Source organism: Schistocerca gregaria, chromosome 3 (assembly GCF_023897955.1).
Source record: "Schistocerca gregaria isolate iqSchGreg1 chromosome 3, iqSchGreg1.2, whole genome shotgun sequence".
In the NCBI taxonomy this organism is placed as follows: domain Eukaryota; kingdom Metazoa; phylum Arthropoda; class Insecta; order Orthoptera; family Acrididae; genus Schistocerca; species Schistocerca gregaria.
Window position 1 is genome coordinate 569223894 of NC_064922.1, and position 26182 is coordinate 569250075.

The 26182-nt window shown below is 41.7% G+C and overlaps 1 protein-coding gene across 1 annotated transcript in view; it reads right to left on the reverse strand.

The window, feature by feature from the left end:
• The window catches only part of LOC126356129 (para-nitrobenzyl esterase-like), a 67658-nt gene extending 44681 nt beyond the window's left edge, over window positions 1-22977 (reverse strand). Inside the window, exons 1-5 of the mRNA XM_050006836.1 lie at window positions 22836-22977; window positions 15961-16095; window positions 13631-13904; window positions 9946-10131; window positions 5583-5782 (exon numbers count right to left, since the gene is read on the reverse strand). Coding sequence (XP_049862793.1) covers window positions 5583-5782; window positions 9946-10131; window positions 13631-13904; window positions 15961-16095; window positions 22836-22898 — 858 coding nt within the window. The 5' untranslated portion in view covers window positions 22899-22977. The remainder of the gene's footprint in view (window positions 1-5582; window positions 5783-9945; window positions 10132-13630; window positions 13905-15960; window positions 16096-22835) is intronic.
• Window positions 22978-26182: the final 3205 nt, after the last annotated feature.

Here is a 26182-nt window from a genome sequence, read left to right on the forward strand (position 1 = left end):
ATGTGACTTTAATACTTGTAAACAAGAACAAGTTACATCTCTGAGCAAAGTAGTCCGATGCCATATCTTTTTTTCAAGATGTTTCTTACAAGCAATAGTTGTATAGCACATGCTGATGCTGGCAGTTTCGCTCTCACAGTCTAAGTGAATACAGATTGTGTAAAAGTGCGTCAAGTGATATGCGAACTGGCCATCAAAATGGAAGCAAACAGATTGACACTAACGAAAAAAGCCACCCATACTGTCGCAGTAAGTAAAAACTAAATTTACATCTATAGCGACACATAAACAATAGTCATGGCGATACATTAAAGAATGTTCCATCTTCTCACACCAGCACCCAGTGTTATGCTAGAAATAATAATGTAACTTCCAGAAACCGTCAACATATGAACCTATAAAAGTTCGAAAACCGATTCATGGAATAATAAATAATTATTAAAAAAAGTGGGGGGGGGGTTGCAGTTTTATGTATTAACCAAAAATGTTATGTTTACAGATGACGAAAGATTCCAGAAGTTTAATCTCTATTGAATCTGAATGTGAGATGTTATTTTCACAATGTTTGTGTCGTACTACTGTCTGATATCATATTTGTGTGTGTACGTCCCATGCTCCTTTCATGTATTTCTTTTTTCAGCCTTTGCTGTCCTTCTTGATAATGGCCGAAAGGCCGAAAGTGCAATAATGAAGTGGAATAAATGATTTTTAATGTCGAAGATGGTGTCTTTAAAAATGTTATTAAGGTATTACAGTAACATAGCAGCAATGGTACTGTTTTCGTAGTAACTGTTCAACCCTTCATCATTCTTTCAGCTTTCCACCTAGGGTGGGCTGCGATGTAACTGGCAAAATCATCTCTTCCTTATTATGAAGTCGTAAAAAAATAATTCGAAAACCCATACTGGGTTAAACAAAAAAGAAATCTCAACAATCTTCCCCTACAATTCGTGTTTACATCCAGGTACCTTTGAGGTAGGTAAATTGCTTTTGATACACGATGATGCGATTAAGCGAGGTGTCGTCGAACTTAACTATTTTAGTGCTGACTACAGTGTTGTGTTGCATCTAATAAAATGGGGTAAAGGGAGAGACTCACGCTGTTCGAATTAATCAGTTTTCAGGTTACGTTTTATTCATTTGTAAGGAAATATTGTTATTGTTGTGGTAGCGATTTTCAGTCCGAAGACTGGTTTGACACAGCCCTTAATGCCAACAGTCAAGGACAAACGGCAAAGCCGACAGCAGAAGAATCCCACATCTCACTCGCCAAAGAAACATTAGTTGTCCACCAAGTTCCTATAAGGTCATGACTACCTCCTCCTTAAACTGCAGGGACCCTTTGCTCGCCGAGTTCCTAGCGCGTGGAACCACAATCAATACACAGCGCTATAAAGACACTCCAGAAGCTGCAACGCGGCAACTAATCAAAACACTCAGGAATGTCGGGCGAAGCATCTTGTTGTACGATAACTCCTGTCTCCGCACTGCCAATCGAGGGAAGGCTCACCTCAGCGATTTCGCTGGGAAACACTGCAACATTCCCCATGCAGCTCGGATCATTCTCTGTGTGATGTTAACATCTTCGGCGACGTGCAGGAAGATATTCATGGCAGTCGGTTTCAATCACACGAGGAAATGCAAGAGTGGGGCGGTTGTGGGTCCGTCAACTGCCAACGGTGGGATATGTGTCTTCATGTGTGTGGTAATTACATTTGAATGGAATCATTCAGTGGTACCATTGTTGTGGGTTTTCGGTTTTCGTTTGACTGCCAATCATATGCTAACACATGTAGCAAAGTAGAACGAAAGTATACGCACTTTGCAAGATCAAGGAGTGTACGTACATGTCTTTCAATGTATCCGAACGGCAATAGACAAAATCATCTGTCTGTAGTCTAGAGGATTCTTTCCAGGACGTAATTTTTCACTCTGGTGTGCAGTATGCATTGTTTTGAAACTTTCTACCAGATTAAAACTGGGTCCCCTCCTGCGCAGCGTCGAACCCGGAACATCCTTTCCTAGGAGAGAAGTAGTGACAGAAGTGAAACTTTAGTGGAAGTTACAGTTTAGTGCCTGCATAGTTCAGTCGGCACGATTATTGCCTGCGAAAGGCGAGTTTCCGCGTTCGAGGTCCGGTCTGGTACACAGCTTTAATCAAACAGTAAGTTTCATTGTCAACGCACTTTCCATTGGTGAGTGAAAGATTTACTATGGAGTTAATCCGTTAAACTTTGTCTATGCTCAGTACCTTGCCTTTCAGGAGTGACAGTCCTTCAAAGTAGACATCAGAGCTCCCGTGAAACATGCAAAGCAGAAACAGAGAGGTGCTGGTAAAACTGAATCCCTACGGCAGCGTCGTGAGTCGTACTTTGTTAGCTCTGACGGTAAGATCATTGGCAGTTAAGTGCAAGGTTCGGTTTCGTGGCCCGGTCATACACACTCCTCGGACATTTGATACTGCAACGTTTATCCAGTCATTTGCTTATCAAATATTTTAGTGTAGTTTGTTATGTATTAGAAGTACGTTTTGACCAACTTTTTCAAAAGGTGCAAATTAGTGCCGAAAAAAATGAAAACTATTATCCTGGTTTTAAGCAAAATAAAGGAAACAATTCTATAAAATATTCATTACGTACGTTAAAGGTTAACTTACCGTTTTATAGTATTTTTGAGCTAAAAACTAAATGACGGTCTTGATTTGGATACTCTCCTGTATTATTGATCTGATGTATGATACCACCGACCAAGACGTACACGATTAGGATACACATCCAACCAATCACCACGGTGTCCCGAAGAGATAGATCACTATGTCTCTGGAACTCTTTCCGTGTTTAGTGAAATCTGCTCCTTGATCCTTTGTCGTCGTTATCAGGACTGAAGGGAGTGGCGTACGTTACTCAGTAAGTGTCCCTAATTCAGTTGTTAATGATGCTTTATTGTTTCTTGTCGCTGTGATAAAACAGATTTTCATTGGTATGATGAAAACAGGTTTACATTTTCAATAAGGATTTCCTTCCTTGCTCTGTCAGTGGAATTAGGTTTACATTTTCAATAAGGATTTCCTTCCTTGCTCTGTCAGTGGAATTAGAAACAATTTGATAGACGAATTTAAGTAAGATCTTCCAGAAATTGGAATTACAAACAAGATTCTACAGGACAGAGCTGCATTCAAAACTTTATTCGAGAAGCATAAATTTGAAGCTAAATCAAGTGTTATGTGTAAGAGAACATCGGCAGATGAACATAAGAAAAACAAAAGTAAGAAGCTGAAGAGGTTCTGGATCAAACAGAAACATGTGCAAAATAAGGTCGAAAAGAAAAGACGAAGAAGTAAAATGCAAGCAAGGAAGTGAAGGAATAAATTTCAGAATAATATTCAGTCCTTCGTTGGGTAATCAGGAAATTTATTTAGCTTTGCCTGTTTCAAAGGATTACATTGATCTCCAAAAGTAGGCGGCAGTATCTTCTTCACAGAATGGCTCGTCAGAAATGTACATATTGTATGTGATAATTGGAGACACATTGCTGCTAGCACATTTACTCCATGTACATAAAAGTGACTCATTTACTGGAAATCATCAATCAGTGTTTATAATTATGACAAAGGATGTAAACTTTACGACATGTCTTGACATTATACTTCTGTGAAAAATACTTGACATACACTCCTGGAAATGGAAAAAACAACACATTGACACCGGTGTGTCAGACCCACCATATTTGCTCCGGACACTGCGAGAGGGCTGTACAAGCAATGATCACACGCACGGCACAGCGGACACACCAGGAACCGCGGTGTTGGCCGTCGAATGGCGCTAGCTGCGCAGCATTTGTGCACCGCCGCCGTCAGTGTCAGCCAGTTTGCCGTGGCATACGGAGCTCCATCGCAGTCTTTAACACTGGTAGCATGCCGCGACAGCGTGGACGTGAACCGTATGTGCAGTTGACGGACTTTGAGCGAGGGCGTATAGTGGGCATGCGGGAGGCCGGGTGGACGTACCGCCGAATTGCTCAACACGTGGGGCGTGCGGTCTCCACAGTACATCGATGTTGTCGCCAGTGGCCGGCGGAAGGTGCACGTGCCCGTCGACCTGGGACCGGACCACAGCGACGCACGGATGCACGCCAAGACCGTAGGATCCTACGCAGTACCGTAGGGGACCGCACCGCCACTTCCCAGCAAATTAGGGACACTGTTGCTCCTGGGGTATCGGTGAGGACCATTCGCAACCGTCTCCATGAAGCTGGGCTACGGTCCCGCACACCGTTAGGCCGTCTTCCGCTCACGCCCCAACATCGTGCAGCCCGCCTCCAGTGGTGTCGCGACAGGCGTGAATGGAGGGACGAATGGAGACGTGTCGTCTTCGGCGATGAGAGTCGCTTCTGCCTTGGTGCCAATGATGGTCGTATGCGTGTTTGGCGCCGTGCAGGTGAGCGCCACAATCAGGACTGCATATGACCGAGGCACACAGGGCCAACACCCGGCATCATGGTGTGGGGAGCAATCTCCTACACTGGCCGTACACCTCTGGTGATCGTCGAGGGGACACTGAATAGTGCACGGTACATGCAAACCGTCATCGAACCCATCGTTCTACCATTCCTAGACCGGCAAGGGAACTTGCTGTTCCAACAGGACAATGCACGTCCGCATGTATCCCGTGCCACGCAACGTGCTCTAGAAGGTGTAAGTCAACTACCCTGGCCAGCAAGATCTCCGGATCTGTCCCCCATTGAGCATGTTTGGGACTCGATGAAGCGTCGTCTCACGCAGTCTGCACGTCCAGCACGAACGCTGGTCCAACTGAGGCGCCAGGTGGAAATGGCATGGCAAGCCGTTCCACAGGACTACATCCAGCATCTCTACGATCGTCTTCATGGGAGAATAGCAGCCTGCATTGCTGCGAAAGGTGGATATACACTGTACTAGTGCCGACATTGTGCATGCTCTGTTGCCTGTGTCTATGTGCCTGTGGTTCTGTCAGTGTGATCATGTGATGTATCTGACCCCAGGAATGTGTCAATAAAGTTTCCCCTTCCTGGGACAATGAATTCACGGTGTTCTTATTTCAATTTCCAGGAGTGTATGTTAAACCAATATTAATCTCCTGAGGATGACGGATTAATTAATTTGTTGAACCCGGTAAAGCGAAATTGATTCCCCAATTGAGCAAATGACGACTGAATTTTATTCTGAAATGATACCTCAGTTGTCGGTAAAATAGCAGCCACCATTAAACCGAGCGAGGTGGCGCAGTGATTAGCAGGCTGGAGTCGCATTCGGCTGAATTCCCGTGAATTCCGTAAATCACGCCAGGTAAATGGTTCCTTTGAAATAATTTCAGCTTGTACTCCGCCTCTAGTGATTTCAACGTAGACGGGGCATTAAACCCTAATCTTTCTTCATTTCAGCTACGAATAAGATCATGAACTAATAAGCTTAGAAGAAATGAGATATCAAACACATAACTGTCCAGGCATCAAGATTCTTTTTATTTCATTACGTACACCTAATACCTGGCCTGAAATGGGAATAGGTCGAAAGCGTGCGCCTAACAGACGTGCCGTACACGTACCTCGTCCGTCGTGAGGAGTGCGTCGTCCACCAGTAGGTCTGCGGCGTCGACAGTGCGCAGGTAATCCACGAGCTCCTGGGAGTCCTCCGCCTCCAGCCCCAGCGCGGCGCCCAGCCTAAAGGCGTGGTAGCGGCCGTCCCTCGTCCCAGAGATCGAGGCCACCAGAGTGCCGCTCTCGTCGATGACCCTCGAGAAGAGGCCTGCAGCGAGAGAGAGAATATCACACTCGAGAGAGAATATCACACTCTGCTCGAGCACTGCATTCTCTCAGCCTAGTGTAGACCAACAGATACCTTACAGTAGCCACTCCGTCTTCAGGCCACGAGTGGCCTACCGGGACCATGCGACAGCCGTGTTATCCTCGGTGGAGGATGCGGATAGGAGTGGCGTGGGGTCAGCACACCGCTGTCCCGGTCGTAAGATGGCATTCTTGACAAAAGCCGCTACTATTCGGTTGAGTTGCTCTTCAATTGGCATCACGAGGCTGAGTGCAACCCAAGAAATTACAACAGCGCATGGTGGACTGGATAGTCACTCATCCATGTGCCGACAACGCCCAACAGCGCTTAATTTCGGTGATCTCACAGGAACAGGTATAGGCACTGCGGCAAGGCCGTGGCCTCTTGCATTAGCCAGAAGCAGTAATTTTACGTAGTATCGACATCCTGTCGTTGATGTCTCGCTACAGTGAGAACTCAGAAGGCTATAGTACCATTTCTGCTGATATTAATACTATGCCGGTCATCTACAGCTATTAACTGAGACAACTAAAAACTCAAATCAGCTCATCTAGACACAAAACAATACTGATCAGTGTGCTAGCTCACTGGACGCAAAAGACAGCAAATTTTGTACCAAAACGCACTTTGGTTCAGTCAATATTTCTTTCTATTTTATTCAGATTCAGTCTGTCTTCTTAATGTTTCTGCTGGATAAGAAATCGTCATCAGGAACTGGCAAGCTTAGTTACTGATCTAAAGGAAATGAAGCGAATGTGAACAGAATTTTTCACTTTCTCCTTAGTATGCATGTGATATTACACAACACTGTCCGCCTTTAAATGTGCAGTCGGGCATCATTCACAATGATTTTCGTTGCAACGCACTAAAATTAATGTGGGACCATCAAATGTACAGGAAATAATAAATACCTAATGGAAAATGAAAAATATCGTATGTAGCTCTAAATATGTACGAATGCTGTCTCTTTCGTCATTGTGAAATATGGAAGTGAATCGCCAAGTAACTGTAACATAAGCATCTCCCATTTTTTTTTTCGGAACTTCTCTTATTCAGAGTATCGTACGAGATCTACATTTACTTTAAGGAACGTTTTAATAGCAAGTATCGCATTCGTTGTTGTTTATTCCTGGTGACGAGTTTCTACAGTTAAGACTGTCATTTCCTGATCTTCAAAAAACCTGTTGTAATATGCATTGCTCCATTATAACTGTATGACAAATGCCATGTTGATTTTGTAGTTGACGGTATAAAATAAGTTTATCACAAATAAGAACAATAGGTGCTTTTTAGCGGCATTTTTTTAAATTTGTGGCAAACCTGATTTTATTTTAACAAATCTGTGTGGAATGTGCTGCGTACTGTGTATCCACACCAATGTCGACATGGTGCGTGTGTGATACAATCATAGATGAACAAGACACAGCAGACTAAATTTGTTGAGGATCGGAAGATGAGAGTCTTAATTGTTGAAACCAGTCATCAGGAATAAATAATTTGAATAGAATCTTGGCCATTAAAACTTTCTTCAAATATTTATTTTAGTTTCAATGACCAAAGGTGAAAAATCTTTAGTGACATCTTCTTAGCAACTGAATCTCATTAAAACATAAATAATAATTTCTGAGCAATCAAATGTAGCAGCTACAGAACTGGTGAGCCAAGATGATCCAAGTCCACGTAATGCATAAAAGATGATGTAAGGCTGTATGGACCTGTGAAGGACTTGGGTGACCTATGTATCGAAATAGATTATAAAATCTGTTTTCTGATTTACAATTCTCATCAGATCTAAAAATGAAAAACAAGAACAGAAACATATTAGTAGACTCATAAAACAAAACACGGACTTATTAACTGTGCAAATAAAATGAACCACCAAAATGAAAGCACGGCACGCAGCCGCTTAGTACAGAGAAGAACAAGAGTAGGCAGTGCATATTTATACATTTAGGAAAGATTACAATGATCGGTGGTACCTTCTCATTTTAGGGGCCAAATTTTGATATGGATTGTATTGGAATTTACCAAACAGATATTTTTAGACTTATTGTGCGACTAGTATGCATTCATAGACCGTAAAATTTAATCTAAAAAATCTCTTATATGTAATGCTGGTTCATTTTCTGTTTTAATGAAGAACATAAATTTTAACAAAGAGTATACACTAAAAACAAGATAGTACCATATTGAACAAAATTTGAAAACAAAGTTGTTCACATTATAAGTATGGACAGTACAACAGGAGATCATGTTAATCGATTATTTTCAACATCTATGTAAAGAAGAGCACTTGACCGTTTTGTTTTCTTTTTTTCCCAAGATAAACTGTCTACAGTTTCCCAAATATACAAGCATCCAAAGAAGTTTAGCATCACCTCATTTCCGAGAGTTCCATAACCTGTGCAGAAAATTTGAGTAGACATCAACATAAAGATAATTCCTGCCCTTTTTATTGCTCATGAAAATCACATATTGCATGTTGTACTACCATTCAGCGAGACCTTCAGGGGTGGTGGTCTAGACTGCTGTACGCACTGGTACCTCTAATACCGAGTAGCACGTTCTCTTGTACTGATGCATACCGGTATTCGTCGTGGCATATTATCTCCAAGTTCATCAAGGCACTGTTAGTCCATATTGTCCCACTCCTCGACGGTGACTTGGCGTAGATCCCTCCGAGTGGATGATGGGTCAAGTCGTCCATACCAGGCATGTTCGATAGGGTTCACGCTTGGAAAACAAGCTGACCACTCTAGTCGAGCGATGCCATTATCCTGAAGGAAGTCATTCACGAGATGTGGATGATGTGGTCGCGAACTGTTGTCCATGAAGACGAATGCACCGCCAATATGCGTCCGATATGGTTGCACTATCAGTCGGAGGATGGCATTCACTTATCGTACAGCGGCGCCTTCCATGACCACCAGCGAAGTACGTCGGCACCACATAATGCCACCCCAAAAGAGCTGGGAACCTCCACCTTGCTGCATTCGCTGGCCAGTGTGTCTAAGGCGTTCAGCCCGACCAGGTTGCCGCCAAACACGTCGCAGACGTTTGCTTGGTTGAAGGCATATGCGACACGCATCTGTGAAGAGAACGTGATGCCAACCTGAGAGGTCCATTCGGCATGTTGTTGTGCCAATCTGTATCGCGCTGCGTTGAGTCATGGTTGCAGAGATGGACGTCGGTAGTGAAGTTGCGCATCATGCAGCCTATTGCGCACAGTCCTGTGGATGCACTAAAAGCATTATTTAACAAGGGGGCGTTGCTGTCAGGATTCCTCCGAGCCATAATCCGGAGGTGTCGGCCATCCACTTCAGTAATAGCCCTTAGGCAGCCTGATCGAAGTATGTCATCGACAGTTCCTGTTTCTCTGTATCTCCTCCATGTCCGAAGAACATCTCTTTGGTTCACTCCGAGACGCCTGGACACTTTCTTTGTTGAGAGCCCTACCTGGCGCAAAGTAGCAATGCGGACGCGATCGAACCTCGGTATTGACCGTCTACACATGGTTAACTACAGACAACATGAGCCGTGTCCCCATTCCTGGTGGAATGACTGGAACTGATCGGCTGTCGGACCCCCTCCGTCTAATAGGCACTTCTCATGCATGGTTGTTTACATCTTTGGATGGGTCTAGTGACATCTCTCAAGTGTCAAAGGGAATGTGTCTGTGATACAATATCCACAGTCAATGCCTATCTTCAGGAGTTCTGGGAACCAAGTGATGAAAATCTTTTTTTGATGTGTGTATATGTAACCTCTCCATATCATAAACACAATGTGCAGTGCGTTGTTTAAATTCCACGTTCCATAGTCCAATCGCACCAGCGCATAGAGTAGGCGATTACCGTGGAGAGTGAGAGACATAAATTAATTATTTTGTTTGTTTCCAAATAGGTAAGTTCAGACACTACATGACTGATGGATGAGTACCTTGTTTAAGACTTTTCAGATTCAAAAGTTAACAGACCGAAAACACTTCAACTGAAAACAATGATTTGCGAATAACTTACATAAAGATATTTAAACCAAATACAGATATCTCTTATTGAACCTGTACACAAATTCATTTCTTAATCTTATCAGGCTGCCTGTGAGCTACAGTCGCGGTCACTCACCTGCCGACGCGTTCGCCACGAGGTGGTAGGACACGGCTACGCCACCCGCGCTCTGCCCTTGCAGTGTTACCAACTGCGGGTCCCCGCCGAACCTGGCGATGTTCTGCTGCACCCACAGCAGGGCCTGCCGCTGGTCCTTGAGCCCAGCATTGCCAGGCACCACGGAGTCCTCGGTGCTCAGAAAACCTGCACGACAGACAAGATATACGTGGTCTTGACGCTCTATTTGGACAGCCGGTGAATATTTCTCAATTCATCCAAAATTTAGTGCTCTAACTTATAGGTTCTTGAAGATTTGGTATTAGCTCTCGAACATGGCACCAGTTTATCCAAAATTCAAATATTGGATCCTTTTAAACATTTTTCAAAATGTAGGTCGTTCGGATACTTTAAACATAGTAACAATTAACGTAAATTAGGATCGTTTGGAAACTTTTGAAAACAGTGCTCCTTGAAAGACTATCACATTTTAGACACGGTCACTTTTTAGGGAGCATGGGCTTTACAATTAATTTTTACGTCGTTATTTTACAACATTTTTCAAAACCGTCACAAGTTTAATATAGCGCACACTGGAGGTTTGAGGTAAGGGGGCTCCCTTGGGTGTTCAGCCACATACCCGGACCATAGCTTCAGGATTGGTCTTTCAAAGGAATACATTTCGGCAGTTGAGATGCTTTCGAAGCAAAAAATTTTTCATCTACTTCGAATCCGTTGGCGTCTAATAAGCATTGTACGTAACGTACGAGGTTTGTTTCAAACGAAATTGGAATTTTTTAAATATACACGATTTGTGTAGTTGTTAGTACAAGTGCTCTTGATGCATATTTGAATTTTCAGCTGTGAATATTTAATTTAATAGTGACAATAGCAAGGTTTATACGTGTTCTATTTCGAAAATGATAGATAATATAATTTTCAGTAAATTTTTCTTGATAACTCCAATAAAGTAGAGCTATGCATTCGAAATATTGACTGTGGCCTTTGGCGAATCTACTGTCTATAAGGCAAGAGTTTAAGAATGGTACAAAATTTTCAAAGAGGGCCAAGAAGAAGGAGACGATGACCGCCCTGGACGCCCTTGCTTATCAATTATCGACAGTAAACTGGAAGAAATAACGAAAATGTTTCTAGAAAATCGCCACATCCCCTTCAGAGAGGCTGCTGATGATGTTGGTATATGTTTTGCGCATGCCAAATAATTTTCTCAGATGTTTTAGGTATGAAACATGTAGCACCAAAGTTTGTTCCGAAAATGTTGAGTTTTGGTGAAAAACGACGTCTTGTAGACATCGCTCAAGAATTGCTGAATGAGGTCGACAACGGTCATGAAATTCCAAAAAAAGTTGACAACACGTGACGAAACATGGGTATATGGGTATGAAATCGACAGCAAGGACCAGTCGTCGCAATGGAAACAACCTGCAGAATCAAGAAAGAAAGAAATTTGTGAGTTCGGTCACATGTGATGATTCTTCTCGTTGTTTTCTTCGTTTACAATGAGGTAGGGCATCATGAGTGCTTCAATTATAATTTTGTGGTCAATAACGAATATTACCTAGAAATTATGCGCCATTTGCGTGAAGCAATCCGAAGAAAACGATCAGAATTGAGGCAAAACCGCTAGTGGAAATTGCATCAAGATAATGCTTCCGCTCACACCTCAATGCTAGTTCGTGATTTTTTGGTAAACAAGAAAACCGTATTGTTACCTAAGCCACTTGAGATAAAAACAAAACCACGGAAGACGCTGAACACCATAACGAAAAGTGAGTTCCAGATGGGATCCCGAAAGAGATTGCAAAATTAGAAAAAAACCTGGCAGCAGTTGTTATAACTGTAGTGGTTACTTTGAAAGGGATGTTGATAAAAAAATAAAACTTCTTTTAGAAAAACAAAAATTCCCGTCACTTTTTGATCACACATCGTATCCAGGAGAGAAAATGACGCAAAATATGAAGGGAACAGTTCTTCTTCATATTCTCGTCCTCCTCCTCCTCTTTCTTCTTCTTCCTCTTCCTCTTGAGAAGTGCTTATTCCGCTACTCTTCAAAGCACACACGAATTTGGGGTGCCAAAGAAGCTGACGAAATAGCCATGGAGGTTTGTAGAACCACATCATGACACAATGCGCCATTCCCCTGGGCGATGTCGCCTGACTGTTAGGGAACAATGCAAAGGTGGAAGGATGAGTAGCTGGCAGGGGGGAAAAAATAAACTGCAGTCTCGGAAGTCGACCACCTAGCTGCAGTATACCTCTCATCGATCACTTCGGTCCTCCTCTGGTCAGGACGCTGTCCACTGAAAAGTGAAATCACACGCCGGTTGGACGCGCACTCAGTTTGTGATTCTTGTGCCGTGAAAATCACTGAACGCCACATTTTAACCGAATTCGTTTAATATTTGGACGAGAGTAAAGACGTCTAGAGGAAGTTTAGTAAGGCATTTAAGATATTGTGTAGTCTCCATATGAAAGTTTCATGCTGTAAGTTTTAGTGTGTTTCCATTTGACTATATCATATATATATGTGTGTGTGTTAACTGACATCGATTTTATGGAGCTAGAATACTGTTTGAATCGTATCACACTTAACAACAGCTATTTCACAATTACTTTTCTACGGAAGGCAAGCGGGCACATGTCGCACGCTCGAATAAATGCTTCCCCATCATCATATTTTGCACTTCTAGGAACATTGAACAAAACTTTCCTGCCACACGATATCGATATCTTCTTCGGTACAGCTAAACTGACTTGCCGTACACCTTCGATTGATGTTTCGTTTCTATTTTGAACAGGTTCATGTGTATATCACACACAGTAACAAATATTCCTCGTAGCATTTACCTTTTGTCAGCTTCCAGCAGATCCTGCAACCATCCGTTTCACTCATCTTACTTCATAGATAATTATAATTTAAAATATATCGTATCATCTATCTTATCTGTCTCTGACGACAAGTACTTCATACCTTTTAATCTCCTACGTCCAATACTACATAGCCTAATTTCAGAATATTTACGTCTACGATTGATTGCACCGAGCGAATTGGAGCAATGGCGAGTCTTTGGACTTGCATTCCAGAGGATGGTGGTTCAAATATTCATCTGCCTGTGCAGATTTAAGTTTCCCACCGTTTACTTTAGTCGCTTAAGTCAAATGCTAAGGTGGTACTTTCGGCAGTTTGAACTTATGATTCCACCCGGCTATCCTCGTCATCGACGAGACTTTAAACACTAATGTTGCCTTCTTCTTTCTTCTTCTATGGTTGCGTTTTAAGCTGTGGTTTCCCTGCTATCGTTTAGATGTTTTGGAAAATCTGAATATGAAGGAACATATTGCAATCAGTCCTTCACCAACCGTGGCTCAAATTTAGTTGATAATCAACCATAAATCACTGGAGAGGTTACAGTACTGTATTCAACATATTTCAAAGGAATTACTTTACCGTATGAGCTGAAATATTGCATAGAAGTTGACCTTTACGTTAGAGCGTAACAATCACTAACGTAACGAAAAATTACGTTTTGTTTATAGCAGCCAGAATTTTTGCCAAGCCGAGAATTTTACTCCCTGCCTTATGAAGGACGAATGCCACGCGGCATTACATCCAGTGGTGTTTTAAAGGTCATAAGATGTTTGTTTCATTACGTCGCCTGTTCAGTGGGGAGAATGGTCATATTACCGAGTGGACCTAGTCGGTAGTTGATGGTGACCAGGATGACGCCGTAGGAGACGAGAAAGTCAGGTCCGTGCTCCTGGTCAGAGCCGCTGCCGACGGAAAACCCTCCGCCGTGCACCCAGAAGAGCACGGGCAGCCCTGCGCCCTCTTGCGGGACGCCCGGAACGAACACGTTCAGGTAGAGGCAGTCCTCCGAACCACCGCTAGACTGCACGCAGTCGCTGCCGTACTGGGTGGCATTCCGAATACCCTCCCAACTAGGTGGAGGCTGTGGCGCCTGAAAACAACACAGCCAGTCTGAGTAATATTAACCGCAGCAGTACTTTCATTAATCTTTTCATGACTTACACTGGACGCGCCTCGGTGTTACAATCTCAGACCAAAATAACTATAATTCGCATGTACAAGTATTTAAGTTCTTTTAGGTCTACTTCGACTAGACTTGAACGCTATCGCAGATTTGACCTTACGGTAAGAATCATCCATCATTTCCCAGCGGTACTGCAGGCAAATCATGGCAAATCTAAATCATTACTACCGTACAGAGATTGTAGCCTCCATCCTTCCGAACACAATGCTTAAAATGGTGCTGCCTCGTTTTGTTTATACCTAGTGAACAAAATTTTCATGTTTACAGATTCTTGCAAACACGTTATTTCATAGTACAAATCCCTGACGACACTGTTCGCGCAATTTTTTCATTGAAAAATCTTCTCGGTTTTCTGCGGAACCTTGACTATATCCATGCGCGCACCCGCTTCGTCCGAAGCGAATCGACGGCAACGAATGTCTTTCTTCATGGCTCCAAAAATATGGAAATAGTGGGACTGTGTGAAGGATACGTAAGGGCTTCCCAGAGATCTTTGCAGCGTGGGCGACGCATGTGGGCCCACGCACGTGTTGTCGTAGCTGTGCCGAGTACGCTGCCGAAGTGTCCCTAGAAAGCCCTTCCAAATCGTTCGTATATCCCGATTGGGCCCATGGGAGTTCCATACTATTGAAAATCTGGCCGTCGCTTTATTTCGGACGAAAAGGTGCACGCCTGGGCACTATCATGGTTCCATAGGCAACGGCATACATTTTTCCATGCAGGCTTTCACCGCCTTGTCTCGCAGTGGGATAAATCTGCTAACAGTTATGGCGACTAATTTTGAAGAAATAAACATGATTTACTTTTTTCCCATCAATCTCGTTCTTACTGACTTCTCCTTGTATTATAAGTACTTTTTCGCAAGACACGATTATTAGGTGTGCTCACAACTTACATTTTTCAACATTTGTTTCAAGCATTTCCGATAATGGAATACGTAATCTTTCTTACTTTCACTCTATGTTCGCTGTTACTTCAACAGGCTTTGTGTCCTAAACCGATAATAAAGCTGCTGTGACTAACCGAGTAACAAAACCCTTTTTATATTATGATTCGTGCAAAGTTTTGCAATGAATTCTTCGTTTCAGATACGTTAGCTCTGTCATAGTTACCATATTTGGCTCGATATTTAACAAAATTTGTGAAAGTAATAGCAATTGCCTGCATCAGTATTGTATGTTGGCCAGTCTGTATGCTATTTCCATCAAATTCATAGGACACTCTTAAAGTCAACAAGCTTCATCAAAATGCAACTAGCATCTATTAATTATTTAACTATTCTTCATTGTACTGAAAGAGAATTTAAATATTCGCATCGCAAGGAATGTAATTTAATGAATGAACTATAATTATTTTGGCTCTCACCGTGGTGTACAGTAATTCAATGGTCATTTTCTTTAGCACTACGACACCACGATATCACAAAATGTGAAAGTTAAGAAGTTTCCTATAGGGTTGTTTATGCTGACTGCTTACCTTTGTTAAAAGATAGATATTTCATTACCGTAATCTAAAAACGAGACTACGGAGACGACCGCGAAGCTTGATGAGCATCAACGTCGAAGTACCCAACCGTCTACATGAATGGCTCGCTGGGTATTTGTAACAAAAAAGTGTTCTTTAGTGAGACGTTTAGATCTTCGACAAAACTTCTAAGCTGGTTAATTTCAACCTACACTATACGTAAAAACTGCTCTGTAAGTGAGACATCGGTGTGTTGCTCAGTGTACCTGAACAGAAACTGAAGTTCCATATTTAAGCTGCGACACAAATAACTAATGGAAAAACTGTTGTTTCATTGGTCACTTTTATTAATTTTCCAAAATTTTTCAACATGTTATTCACATAATTTTCGGCCGTTCCAGCTATATTGTTGTGTATGCCACTAATATTTCAGATTGTTCTGAGATGTCAAGTTATCACTGGTGTGGTGCGATATTGCCATTCATATTTCAGAGCTCACCTGAAATCGCAGTGTTCCAAGAGGGGGCTCGGCATACGGGATTCCCAGGAATGCTGTGTATGTAGTGTTGTAGAGGCTCGTGGCTGTTTGCCCGAGCAGTGTACCCTGCTCCACGGTCACCAAGACTTCTTCTCCCTAAAGGAATAAGAAACAGTTCATTATTTAGTTCATAACAAAATATCAGACTTGCTATGCAACTAATAATTTCACTGACAATAGCTGCGTGCCTCTCATGATAAACATTCTTCCTACGTAATCACTTCTGTAAAAGTTAGGTCTATGATTTGCCACGGTGGTCGCGTCTGTAAATTCATACAGTAACTGTTAGTACAAAGCTACCAGTGTCGAAGACGTTTTAAGGTTTTATCGTATTTAATAGTGTCTAAATCGTGTCTTTTTAGCGTTGCGCTAAAATTATTACAGCCGGCCGTTGTGGCCGAGCGGTCCCTAGGCGCTTCAGTCTGAAAACACGCGAAAGTTACGGTCACAGGTACGGATCCTACCTCGGGCATGCATGTGTGTTTTACTTAGGTTAGTTAGGTTTAAGTAGTTCTAAGTTCTAGGGGACTGATGACCTCAGACGTTAAGTCCCATAGTGCTCAGAGCCATTTGAACCATTTTTGTAATTATTACACAGGGTCTATACTCTGAAGAAAAGTGCAAACACAATTCAACCATTATGATCTCAATTCGAGCCTTTCAAAATGGATCAAATGGCTCTGAGCACTATGGGACTTAACTTCGTAGGTCATCAGTCCCCTAGAACTTAGAACTACTTAAACCTAACTAACCTAAGGACAGCACACACATCCATGCTCGAGGCAGTCGCGCGGTTCCAGACTGAAGCGCCTAGAACAACTCGGCCATTCCGACCGGCTTCGAGGTTTTCCTTTATACAACTGTCACGTGTTTTTTATGGCGGGAGCTGTTCCTTCCTATACACAGAGAATAATTTTCTTGGTGGGTAAATAGTATTGAACTTTTACAATCATTGCTCATATCTTTCCTTCCTGTTCTCATTTTCTCAATATTATTCTTAACCTCTGATATCCAGTGGGAATATTCGATGTTAGATTTTACTTCACTGAAATTATTAATCGATGAAGCCATAAACGTAATATTTTGTTAAATAATTGCACAGACAGCTAGTCTATTTCATGCTAATATAACCTAAAGGCACCCATTTGCCTACGAACTAACGTGATATAATTGCGGAGATGAAAGATTACTTATCATGACTTATTAAAGTATCTAATACACAAAATTTGTGGACCTACAATTATTTAGTTAATGTGTTAAGCAAATCTCTAACGTATGGGAAACAGCTGCCATTTATTTCGGTGTAAAACCGGAGAATTTCTGAACTATAGTGTTTTAGAATATTTGAATATCAGGTTATTCAGATTCTAACATCATGATTAAGAGTATTTAAACAACATTTTCAAGCAGATACTTTTCAATGTCGTTAGAGACAAATATAATCGTCAACATCTTCTGTAAGTGTTTGCATTGGACGAAATAATTGTCAACCTTTTCTTTCTCATTATTTAGTTCGCTGTTAACATAATAGTTTCAGCTTTTCTTCAGTAGTTCCAGTTTTAGTATACACAAAATTAAAAATTTAGCGATCATTCAAACAGTGAAGCATTCAGTATGATCGCATTTAAGCAGTGAAACACTTAATGTGATCGGCGGGAGGTACGACTAACAATATAAACTGGAACTGTCCTTTAAACTTAGCACATTAGAGAAAAAGAATAAATATCAGATAGTACAGAGGCTATTAACAAGCTGACTCATCCTAAGGCTAAACAGGTGGTCTATCTACGATCTAACAAGTAGGCCTAGATCAGATGTTCTTCGCTCTGATAAACAGACAACAGACATTCGCAAACAAACTGAGTGAGACCAATTTGCCAACGTTAGTGTAGATGTTATAACATTTCAACTCCTCAACACCAAATTAAAACGTTCCACTTCAATTTGTTTGCACTTATAGCGATCCCAGCTTCCTCAACCAAATTAAAACGTTGCATTAGGAGGTGTTTGCTTCATGCAAAAAGGTCTTGAGTTCATATTGACGACAACAAGTAATTCTTCATTACAGACGTTTATTTACAAAACAGAACTGACAGACTTCACAGACTCAACAACTGACTCTCAGAGCTAACCGCACTGCATATCCGAACTGGCAACTGACAACTCCTAGGTGTATTAATATCTTTCCAAACAATGAGAGTCTTTGACAATGACTATAGCAATTCACGACTTGAAACTAAATTAGACATTACAGAATTTTAGTACAGATTAAAGTAAGTAAAAGGATCAGTACATATAAATTCTTACAAGCATAATTTCCAAATAGATTTTATAACATTTTTCTACCAGCTTCTGGATAACCTTCACCAGACTTGCACCGACGTTTCCAGAAATATCTTGACATTTGATTCTGGATATTTCTTGAGTGATTTAGAACAACAATTTATATGTAAAATGATTTAAATCGTGTTTCAAAACGTAAATAAATCTTTTTAGCAATATTCCTTGATACAAATCGTCTTTCGAAATTAGGTTATGAAACAGTTTTCACAAGTTTTCGTATTTTTGCGATCATAATATAGAAATTCTCCATAGAAAGTTCCAGAAGTGTGCATTAAACGTTCATTTACAGACTTTCTCTTTAGCTGGTGAGTTTTTAAAAGTATCTTGTCCATATTATACGAAATAATTTAGCTCAAAACTGATAATTTATACAATTAATCAGAGCTACAGCAAACAGTGAGTCTTTCTTTTACAAAATGAAGTATAGTTACAAAATTGAATGAAAATAGGTTACTAACACTAATATATATTTACATTAATTCTATTTTTGATCTTTCTGTGCAAAATGTCCTAATATTGACACAGTACAATATTTAAACATCACCAAAGTTTCCCTTTACATTTTGCATATCTGTATCGACATCCCCTAAAAGTTTACAGTATCGAATACTTCAATATGTCCCAATATGTCCTGTAATGTTACAATGTACAGCAGTTTATGTCCTTTACTCATTCGACCGAGTGGACCATGTGTTTCTACGAGGGGTCATGGAACGGGCGGGAATCCCCCTCATATTTGTGGACACGATCTTCAGGCTCATTAATGGCGTTAACTCGAGAGTCTTGGTGAAAGGTGTTAGCTCAGAAAATTTCACGATGCAGTCCTTAGTGCGGCAAGGTGGCCCTTTTTCGGCCATCTTATTTGCAGTCACTATTGAACCTGCACTATGCAGCCGCCGACAACGACTTGAAGACATCCAGCTATGGACCGCATCTTCCCAATGCCACTCATACGCCGACTACGTCGTCCTTTCGGTCAAGCCAGGAGACGAACTTCAGGCGGCGGTGGAATTGTTTCAGCAATATGGAGCGGTGGCGGGTGGTGTCATCAACCTACGAAAGACCGATGTATAGACGAGGGCATAGGGCTGCGACCAGGGACAGCAATGCCCAAGGCTGGGAGTGGTATTCCATAGAGGCATACGACATACAGCAGCGGGTAAGTATCGTCGGCTACTGCAACAGTTCGCGCATTAATTTTATGCCAACGTCTACTTGGCACCGAAAATAAATCACTTGTACACATACTGCCATTGCGCACCACGATCGCGCCAGCACCACAGTCGGTCTCCGAACATTTCGTAAGTGCTCAGCTCCTCTTCAAAACCCGCTACGACACCTTGACGTTGCTACGGAAAGGAGGAGGCATTGTACTCGTAAACGTGAGGAACAGGGCGCATCCGCTATTTCTTAGTACGGTGCAATGCTATTGGAGAACCGAGCACGTCGCCTCAATGGGCGCTGTTATCAGCGAAGTGGCTGCCCGTTCACTCCGTCTACCAGTCGATTTTGGCCACATACGGTCACCTCTCGCACACATTCGGGACTACTTCGTCGATTACAGTTACATTCAGGACAGTCTGCCGAAGACCAGGCTGCCCACATATCGAAGCTTCCATCAGCAACAGTATTACAATGTAGCCCAACCGAAGTACCCGTCGATGCAGTATCAGAGAATATGGAGAGCAGCATCTTCTCTCTCTCCCTACATCGGTACGTGCACTGTGGTAAATAGTGGTGAACGGCTAAGTCCCGAACCGTATCACTGTACTCTGTTCATCTGGTCGACACGCCGACGTGCCCTCACTGCCGATCGTCGACTCCTACAGGCACCGTTCAGTTTGTTGCACGGCAATCGGCTGTTGACTTCTAACGAGGAAAGTGCTAGCCCTTTTACTGCGTACGCCGCACACGACGATCAAAGCCGACGACCTTCAGTTCCCGGCAAAAGTATACTTTCTTACCGCCAGGACAAACGCTGTAAATTGGATAAAGGTGATGGCGACGTGTTATTTGTATCACACCGATGACAAGTACTTCATAGACTTCTGGTTCATACTGCAAGAGCAACACGATATCTTTAAATATAGAACATGTGAAATATAGAACATGTTTTCCAATTACTTGGGTTCGTTATTCACGGAGTCTTCGGATAGTTGGTGTGTTCCGGGTATGAGAAGTGAAATTAAGAGACAGCTCAACATTCAGGAACTAACATTCATGCCTGGTGTATTCCTTGGGACCATATATCGTTTGTAAGTTAGCGAGAAGCCGACCTGGATACAGGCCAAATAGACCGTGGCAGTCCCCGTTTCCTTTTCTTTCTTTTTCTAGTTCACTAAGTATAGACGGCGTTAACAGCCGTTTTTACGTTTGGATGTGTTGAATGGCACCTTTAGTTTCTGTATGTTGTGCTTAGCGTCTATGAAAGGCAATAAAAATCAATAACCACAAGAAACACCTCAAATCAGAATTTTAGAAAATGCTAAATAAATAAGTAAAAATAAATAAATAAAATAATCCCTTTCATACCTTGGACCACATCCCCAGAAAAAGTAGGGTGGTGACAGTGTGACCAGGCCTCGGGTTGTGAACCCTGCCCACCCTGCCTCCGCCAGCCCATGACCTGCTACCCCCCCCCCCCCCCCAACAAAAACAACAAATGGGTAGCTTTGCTGCCTCTGGATCACGGGGTCCCGTGTTCGATTCCCTGCCGGATTGGGAATTCTCTCTGCCCGGGGGCTGGGTCTTTGTGTTTTCTTCCTCATCATCATTCGTGAATGTTGCTCGATTGGACTGTGAAAAGCTTGTGACTTTGTACGGGTGTTGATGACCTCGCTGTTGAGAGCCCCACAAACCAGACATCATCATCATCATTGGCCTCCTAACCTTGATTTTCATTTCGTTTGTCAGCTAGCTACTGACTTCTCTAGAAATCATTATTATGCGAAGATAATTATGGGATGACAAACGACAGTTGAATAGCACCAAACTACCTACATGGTGTTTAAATAAAGGCTATCATTAATCGAAAGTGTATCAAGACATACAGCGTCTCAGCACTGTCTGTATTCTACATTACGTCGAAAGACAACGTTAATCAGAGAGATGATGAAGAACCGACACTATCCGTGTTCTTCCAGTTTCGCTATATTTAACACATTTTCACCATTCTATATGCACTGCCAAACCCTACCATGGCCAGCAAGGTTCCAGGATCTCTCCTGAATTGAGAACGTTTGGTGAATTAAGGGCAAGGCTCTACAGTCTGCTCTGGATTTTGGACAGACTTTGGCTCGATATCCCTCGGGAGGACATCAACAACTATCAGCCAGTGCCAAGCCAAATAATATCTTGCATAATGGCCAGAGGAGGACCAATTCATTATTGACTTGCTGAGATTGTGAAGCTTAAATAAATCATCCATTTTTTTCTGAAACTGTAATCATTCGTTTGTCTGTACATATACGCAACATCTACCGATTTCAGTCTTTTGCCATAGACTTCATAGTCCGCGTCACTGTCAGTGAGGCATTTGTTGGTTTTGCGACAATCTTGGTGGCCCATAATGAGTCCATCGTTTCTTATGGTGGTGGAAACAAGGCCTTTCGCGGGGCCATAATCAGAACTTTGTATTTCTCAGGAATACAATACCTCTGCTCGAAGCTCCGACAGCTGAAACCATCACTTTCTAGGCCATTTTAAGTCGATGAAAGAATCTTCGCTAACAAGATGGATGATAAAGATAATAATCCTCGTGGATTAAACCAGTGGGAGCTTAGTTTGGTCATACACTAAGGATGTACTGATGCCATACAACACTATCACTGATCGTTCCGATAATGGAAAGTGATGTGGTGTCAGTGAAAGTCACAAAAATCTTCAGTGCTCGAAAAATCTAACCAAAATAGAATTATCGAGATTGCCAGTTCTTGTTTTGAGGATGACTCATATTGCCAGAAAATTTAGTTGACTCCTGAAACAAACGGCGTTTTCAGTATATCGTGGATAGTACTAATGTTTATGTAGGTGTGACAGGCTCATTATTTTCAATCAATTATTTCAGAACTTCATTTACCTACAAGAAATCAAACGAAAGCACTAACTTCTCGTCGCAAATAAGAACCAAGATGCTGCAATCAATTGTGTAATACCCATAAAACAGTAATTGTCGATATGCATTACGGCTCCTTCCATATTAATAACGCTCGTTATCATAACAGTAAAATGTTGCATAATTTTTGAGCAAATATAGCCCAAAATTGAACAATACACGCTACAGAGTAATTTTTTTCTAAATCACTTATGACTTAAAAAATGTACAGGTCTCGATTTTTAACATTTCTTTGAAACATCTCAGCACATCATAAGCAAAAGCACATGCTTAAAATTTCTTCAAAGGCTACTTAAAGTGGATGAAGTCGTCAAGCACCGTCTAGTTCTGCATAATACCTGTAAGGAGTGAAACAATATGGAGGAAGACTGGCCTTTACCTTGACCAAGGCTGCAAAGATGGTAAGCATCAATGACGCGAGTGGTGAGCTGGGAAAGTTCATGGCGGCTGCCTTAGCTACGACGGATAGACTACCGCTTGAAGCTAACTACCTACAGTGCCGGACTGACACCTCTAAATCTCCATAGCGCACCTGATATTGTCATGAAGTTGCTCAAAGGCCTCTCTTGATTAGATTATTTTGAGTGTCGTATGTTAACTCAGCAGCTCTGGCAGATACCTAACAGTTCAAGAGGGCAATTACGAGAGAAAAAGGGAATGACAGATACAAACTTTAATCTAGAAGGTCATCTCAAATAATCTTCTTTTCTTTTAATGTACTTCAACTCGTCAATTCTTTTCTTAAACTTTTCATGATCAGCCTACTACTGTCAATTTTTTCCGTTACGGGAAATGGGTCTTTGTAACCTCAGATTTTCCCATGGTAAGCTTAATTCGCTCTGTTTCTCAACAGTTTTGTGGTGTCCTGCCTCATTTGAGCTCACGGCCAAGCTCACAGATAAAAAACACATAAAGACGAGGTGATCATAATCATGTCGCCATAATATTAATACTAAGTATTTGTTATGTTTCTATACGTCACGCAGTAAACTAACATAAGAATTAACGTAATCCGTTGAGTGGATTTGCTTATAGCGCTTTCTAAAGTATTCGAGTGATAAAGTTCTGATTGGAGGCTCCAATGATAATTCCGCCAAAACACAGTAGCTACATAATTATCACAGCTCCGAAAAACTATTCGAATGTGAAAAATCTATGAGACTATGTGAAGTTGTCATGTAATATACTGAAGGCAGGCCCTCACAGATTGTTCCGAATTTTTACCACTTACAGTCCTAATTAGTTACTTGTCACCTTGTCCCTTCCTAAACATTGTGACATTCCTACGAATGGAAGCAGGTACAAGAGTTGGAGTACATTACTTTCTATATGTCTAGAGGACAAGCTCCCTAATTCTATTACATTTTATTGGCACCGTAGGCCGTTATGATTTTCATCACTTCTAGTTCGCTGGAAACCTTAATTTAGTAATTACAGTTAGATAGTTAGTTAATGTTGCGTAGATAATTTGAACGAGTATTTTATAGAAATGATGTGGAACGAGTGAGTTTACTGGATATATTTACAAGAATACTGTTAACTTTAATGATCATCAAATTTTTAACCCCACTCATAGAGTTACAATTTAAAACAAGTGTATTATGCTCTTTCCTACAGTGCACCAGTTTTTAAATATAAATTCGTCCTCGGAATAGAAGTATATGACCAGGAGAAATGATTTTAGGTTGGATTTAAAACTTGTTTTGTTATTTGTTAGACATTTAAGTTGTAGGGCAAACATATAAAAAATTTAGCACACTGAATTCATTTCTGATCCACTGACAGCTTTAATATTAGGTAATAAATGCCATTATTTAATCTACTGTTGTAGTTATGGATATCACTGCTCTTCTCGTATAGTGATTGATTATTTATGACGAATTTCATAGGCGAATATATGTAGTGTGATGGTATAGTTGATAGCCCTAACTCCTTGAAGAGGAATCTACATCGTTTAACACCACATCTTATTCTTACAGTTCGGATTTGCGCAATCGGTACTTCCTTTCTAAGTGGTGAGTTACACCAGAAAACTATTCCATAAAACATTATTGAGTGTAAGTACCCAAAATATGTCAGGATTTTGATTCGCTTGTTTTTAAAACTAGCAATTAGACAAAGAGCAAAATGAGATGAATTTCCATTGTTTGAACTCAGTAACATGTTTTTATCAACAAGTCCAGTCAAAAATGTGGAGCGTTGTACCCTGCTTACTGTGTCTTGTTCATGTCTTACATCAGTCAAGTGTTGGTATAATTGTATTTTCTCTACAGAACAGAATATAGCGTATTTTCTCCAAATTCAGGAAGGTCTGTTTTCAGAGATCCACTTAATAATTCCTCAATTAATATAGTTACTATCTCTTGTTATTCTTTCTCTCTAATGAAATTTATTGTAACACTAATATCGTCTTCGAAAATTACTAACCCTGCTTGTTGACAATCAAGTGGGAAAACATTCACATAAATAGGGAAGATGAGTGGACCCAGAACTGAACCCTGCAGGACTCTCCTTGCGCTTTTTTTCTTTATTTTCAGTCACAGGCTGGTTGTACCGCTGGGTCAGTGAGGGCCGTATGTTTGAAGGAGACCAATTGAGGCCCTGCAGCCAACCTGTCTACGTGCTAGGCACACTGGATCTGCATCTGGAATTGTGGTCTATGGTGCAATAATGTGTGACAGCAGAGACACTCTTGTGGTTATCCCATGCATCCGGAATTCAAAATTGTACCTCAGTCTCCTGATTCGACCTGCTGTGTCGCCCCTCATGAATTGTGTTGCCATTCATGAACAGCAAGTCCAAGACCGCTGTTTTAACTCAACATGCTCTATAGAGTGTCAACATTTGCCTTGGCCTGCTCGATAACCAGAGCTGTCTCCAATCGAGCACGTATGGGACATCATCGTTCGACAAATAAAGCGTAACGCTGAAACAGCGTTAACCGTCCCTGTATTGACTAAGTGCGACAGGCAAGTCTCGAAAAACAGGCTCTGAGCACTATGGGACTTAACTTCTGAGGTCATCAGGCCCCTAGAACTTAGAACAACTTAAACCTAACTAACCGAAAGACATCACACACATCCATGCCCGAAGCAGGATTCAAACCTGCGACCGTAACGGTCGCGCGGTTCCAGACTGTAGCGCCTAGAACCGCTCGGCTACACGGGCCGGTGACAGGTAAGGAACTCCATCCCCAAAACCGACAGCCGGCACCTGAACAAAACAGTTCATGCACGTTTCATTCAACAATCTGTCGGGACCACCGATTAATAATCTACCACCACTTTGCATTTGCAGTGGCGTATCTCGCTCTCACATGAACTTGTGTTGCTGCAGTCTTAAGGATTTAAAAATGTTTCTTCGCAAACGTAGTCCAAAAATTTCATTACTCCACATTAATTATTTTTTTGATATTGCCAGTTTTTTTGGTCAGAGAGTTTTCTTAACTGGAAAGTCATTTTGCCGTTAATATTTCATGTGTGCATTATGAGAGATCAATAACTGCTCTGTAATAAAGTCCTTGTGATAACATAGGATGTCAACAAGTTTTTCGTACTGTGGATTCCTATATACAGGTGCAAGCATCAAGTGACCAACAATACTCACCTACTGAGACGTTCTAGTTGAAATTGGCTGTGTCAAGAGCTCAACATGGAAACACATAAGGGTCACTGGTGGCGGAGCCCCATGTTTACTGGTGTGCACTAATCGATGTGTTCGGAAAAA